We start from the raw sequence: 4,934 nt of genomic DNA on the forward strand, positions 1-4,934 counted from the left end.
AGGACTATTCCAAATTGAAAGTCTTAGCATTACTGGAGGTTTTTGCATAAAAATATATACTTGAGTTAAATAGATATCAGGTGTCATAACATATGTCCTGAAGAATATTAATAAATTTAACATTTTTAAGCAATATTCATTCCAGATGAAAGTAACTCACTTGAAAAAATGGTTAATAAAAGGCATACTTTGAAAGTATATTTTTATATGCTTATATATTTATACATATACAGACACATGCATGTGCATATAGATACATATTTTTACTGTGACTCTATTGATTTTTATCATGTTTAAACCAGAGATAATTTTGGGTTTAATATTCAAAGCTGAGAGAATAGGATGTGCAATGTTCATGGGCTTTGCAGTACTGATTTTCTGAGTCCTAATACTTTATCTCTTTAGCAGACCTGCTCTAATAGGTATTTAGTGCATATATCTATGCATAGTACCATATTGCTTAACTTTATATCCTTTTTTTCTAAGACTATTTGCTCAAATGGCTTAATGAGGCAAAGGATTTGTTTTGATGGTGGTGGATTTGGAAACATTGAATCATTTTATGTGTTGTGATAAAAAGGCACATGTGCTAGGGCTGGGGATGGGATATTTTCACAGTGATCTAAGAAAACCCAAATCCCAAGCCCTGCATGTGTGTTTTGATTCTTAAATAGAATTTGCACTATGATAACATTACTTATGAATTCTGAGCTAATGATTTAGTCAAGGTTACACTTTGATGCCTAGTGCTACTGTTGGGTTTAAGTGTGGCTTCTTTCTTACTTTATCACAGCCATGTGCTTGCTTTTATTTTACCCCATATCTATATCTACTCTTTTTCTCTTGACTTGCAGCTCTTTGCCAAAACCAACCCCCCAAAAGGTCTTTATGTCTATGGAGATGTTGGTAAGTATCATTTGCATCCAATAGAATTTTTTCTAAATTCATGTCTATTTGAATTCTGAAGTGTCTGAAAGCTGTATGTTTATGTAGCTTTATTGGTTTAATGGATCCTACTGGATGTAACATCATGATGTTATTTAATATAATTACACTCTGAATGCTGGAAGCTGTTGGATTGGACCACATTACTGTGTGTAGTTGTTTTCAGCATTACCCATTCTCTTATATTTAAGAATGCAATTTAAGAATTTGGGAACTGGTTGTGGGAGAGAGTTCATATATTCTCATTGTTACAGTGCAGCATGAAAACATACTTGCTTTCTAAATGAAATGCTAACATGTTTTATGGGTGTATGGAGAGTAATTTGTGCAACCTTTGGGCCATGTCTGTATTTTAAAACAGAAAAATAAAAATGTAGTTGTTCCAAGTTTTTGAACAGAAAACATAACTGCTCCTCACAGCAGTCTGGTCTTGTACCTACCCTGTGGAAAATTAGAGTTTCATTAGGGCCAAGCTGACAAACAGTCATTACTGTAATCAGTACATACTGCTCTTAAATTAACTACCTCTGGAGTGATTTTTATTGTTCTTACTTGAAGGCACAGGAAAGACAATGGTGATGGACATGTTCTATTCTCACTTAGAAGTAGAAAAGAAAAAGAGAGTCCATTTCCATGGCTTCATGTTGGATGTACACCAGAGTAAGTGCAGACACAGGTATTGACAAGAATTTTATAAAATACAGTATCTATTAAAAAGTCTGTCTCATATTCATATTAATCAGTGTAACTTTATTTAAATATTTAAGCATAAAGAAAAGTAAAAAAAATAGGAGAAAAGTTAGTGCATGCTAGTAGCGGCATAGATATTAATTGCATATTATTTTTCAAGCATCTTTTCTGAAAGAAAAATATACATACCTGGTTGTATGTATAACTTGAGTATATTGCTTAGAATGAAATCCTTAACTAAACGTTTTCCAGGTGCCAATTAGCTTACCTGAAATCTAAAGAAGGCAATTGCTAAAACTGAAAATGGAAAGGTTAAACTCACTCTGTATTTTGAATAAGCAATGACTAAATCAGATAAAAATGCCAAGGAGAATGGGACCTATTCTGTTTGAGTAACTTAGTAATAACTGTCAGTAATTTACAGGAAAAAAGCAATAGAAAGAAGCACATCCCAAGTTTCAGAAAATTTTCTGATCAGCTGAATAAGGCGTTTTGTTTTGACAGGGATGCTGTTCTAAAGATTTTAAAACTTGCCTCTGTTTCTAAATTTGGTGACCTTAAAATACTGTCAAATTGTTAACTATTGCTTTATTTTACAAGTGTTGTGACAGCTGCATTTTTCTTGGGAAGCTTTCACTGGTGTAAATAACTCGAGCCACTTTTTAGTGCCCACTTTTCAATCATTTCTGGGTCACTTAAGATTTTCTGTTTCCATTTCTTGTGATTTGTGCTTAATCTTAACAAGGGTAGCTTCCTTCTGCAGGATCCTTTTTTTCCTGCATCTTTGTTTATAGTCAGGTGCAATACAATCCATGAGACAGTAAAGTATGGATTTAAAATTCTTACCTTACGCCATTATCATCATCTTCACATGTTGAAGTATAACTGCTTTGCTACATCTGCCTTCTTTTAGCTAAATGCATTCTAAGAATACCTTCAGAGCAAGATAAAACTGCAATTTGTATCAGTTTATAGAAGACAGAGTGCATAGCATTCAAGATGTTTTTGACATTTGTTTTACAGCCTTCTAAACAAAATAAGAATCACAAAATCTGCGAGCTTTTAACTGTTAGGTGGATGTGGTTGTAAAGTGTTTTAGCCTCTTGAAACTGGATTAAGTTTGATGCTTTCTTATTTTTACTGGACTAGTTTACTTTTTATTTGTTAGCTAAATAATTTGTTCTTCCTATCTTAGAAAAAGAAAAAATAAATATTTGTTCTTTTCCCTTTTATCATCTAAGGAATACATCGCCTTAAGCAGAACTTACCAAAGAGAAAAGCAGGATTTATGGCCAAATCATACGACCCAATTGCACCTGTGGCAGAGGAAATAAGCAGAGAGGCTGCTCTCCTGTGTTTTGATGAGTTTCAGGTGAGTCATAGATTACTCCTTCATTTCAAGGGAAACTTCATAAAATTACTTTTGATCTTAAAATACAATACTTGTTACTGCTAATACAGTATTTGAATCACTGGCCAGTAGTGACTGGTAGAAGTTAAAGACTAGAAGTCACTTTACAGTTTTGAAGATGGTAGGGTTTGGGTTTTTTTTCCACAACAGACAAGATGCAAGTTAGCAGTGTAAGTCCCCTTACAGTGCTTTTGTTTACGAGTCTGGTCATTGATCATACAAGGAGGTATTACAGTTTGTCTAGAGGCTCATGAATTCTTCAGGACAGGGACCATCATCCTGTACTGAGTCTGTACAGTGCCACCTGATGCTTGCTTGCCACTGATCTTTGGTTTTGTAGTTCATATAATGCAACAAACACTCTCAATGTGATTAAGGATTTTAAGAATCTTCTATTGAATTAAATGTGAAAATTAAAAATAAGTTTATAAAATGATCTTTGCCCAAGCTAACTTGATTATTTCATTGGTTTTACACAGTTTGTGAATGTTAATGTCACCAACTTAAATGTAAAATTCTTTATAAAAATGTTTAGTAAAAAAAACTAGAGGTATTTGGCAGCTTTAACCAGCTGAGATACTTTTTAATTCAGAGAGAAAATGCAGAGCAAGATATGAACAGATCTGTGTTAGTTCTTGAATCACCAATAGTTAAATAATCTATTAAATGAAATTGTCTGTTGTGGTGTTAAATTAATACATTTCTGAAATAGAGGGAGCAGTTTATGTCTCCTAGCTGTTATTTTGCAAACCTGCACACTTGAGGAAATAACTGTTCTATGGTCGGCTCCCATGAAGAGACTTCTGGTCAAGTGACAGTTGTTCTTGTTTTAAATTTCTCCTGCATTTTTCAGGCAGGACTGGTTTCAGAATGTGTGGGGTCATTGCAATTGGTGCTGCTTGATCATTTAATTTGTGCTCTGTCCAGTGAATATGGTTATGCTGGGCTTCCAAAACCTGAGTGTAAAATCTAAATACAGAGACAACTGTACTTACACTATGAAGAAATGAGAAGGTTTGGAGAGGGAAGTGATAATTGCCACAGCATTAAATGCTCAAATGGTAGAAAATGGCTTTACCGTGTATTAGTATAAATACCTGCTTTTCTGTATAAATGCTCGCTGCTTTCACGTGGTAGTACTGTGGTGTTTACAGACTGTCTGTCATATTTCCACATTTTAAAGGGAGAGACTGTGGTATATTTTGTTCCCAAGTTGATTGCCTGCTCCCCCTGCTGACTTGGTTGAGGCACACCAATGACTTCAGTTATAAAAATCATCTGTTCTGTTGAACTGTCGCAGTTGGGAAATTAATACAAGAACTATACATTTTAAATGTGTTTCCAAGACTTTGCATTAATAAATGAATTTTTAAGATCTACTTGGTTTGGATATACTGATATTCTACATTCACAGAATTCTGAGCGGCTGGATTTCTTGCCTGATTATTTGTAACGTGGAACTCTACACAGGTTCTGCCTGATAAGAGGAGTTCCAGCTTTCTGAATTTTTTCAGAAGGCAATGAATTTGGGATAAGAAACCCTCTGCTTAAATAGTCATAAAGTAGTGCAGTGACTGGAAGGGGAGCTCAGATGGTGAGACAGTTAATATTAATAATAAGAAGCCATATTTAATTTGGGATATTTGCGGCTCATTTCTGCAGTGGAGATCATGGCTTTATTTCCCTGCAGTTTGATTTACTAGTACTTAAAGAATTGCTAGATTAAAATGAAACTGGAAAAAGCTGCAGGCTTAGAACATACACTGCTCTGACTTGTGGACAAAGCAGCTCTCTGTTTTGACAGATGAAAAGTGAGGTTGTTTTGGCAAAATAATAGTGTGTGGAGACAACATCAGAAAACTATTGAGATTTGCTTTAAACACTTCAA

General features: G+C 34.4%; 1 protein-coding gene across 1 annotated transcript in view; it reads left to right on the forward strand.

Moving 5' to 3' along the window:
* AFG1L (AFG1 like ATPase) overlaps positions 1 to 4,934 on the forward strand; it is a 62,764-nt gene that overhangs the window by 11,024 nt on the left and 46,806 nt on the right. The window contains exons 4-6 of the mRNA XM_014312039.2: positions 855 to 906; positions 1,504 to 1,605; positions 2,877 to 3,007. Of these exons, the coding sequence (XP_014167514.2) occupies positions 855 to 906; positions 1,504 to 1,605; positions 2,877 to 3,007 (285 nt within the window). The remainder of the gene's footprint in view (positions 1 to 854; positions 907 to 1,503; positions 1,606 to 2,876; positions 3,008 to 4,934) is intronic.

The sequence above is a fragment of the Geospiza fortis genome, unplaced genomic scaffold (genome assembly GCF_000277835.1).
Source record: "Geospiza fortis unplaced genomic scaffold, GeoFor_1.0 scaffold98, whole genome shotgun sequence".
Classification (NCBI taxonomy): Eukaryota; Metazoa; Chordata; class Aves; order Passeriformes; family Thraupidae; genus Geospiza; species Geospiza fortis.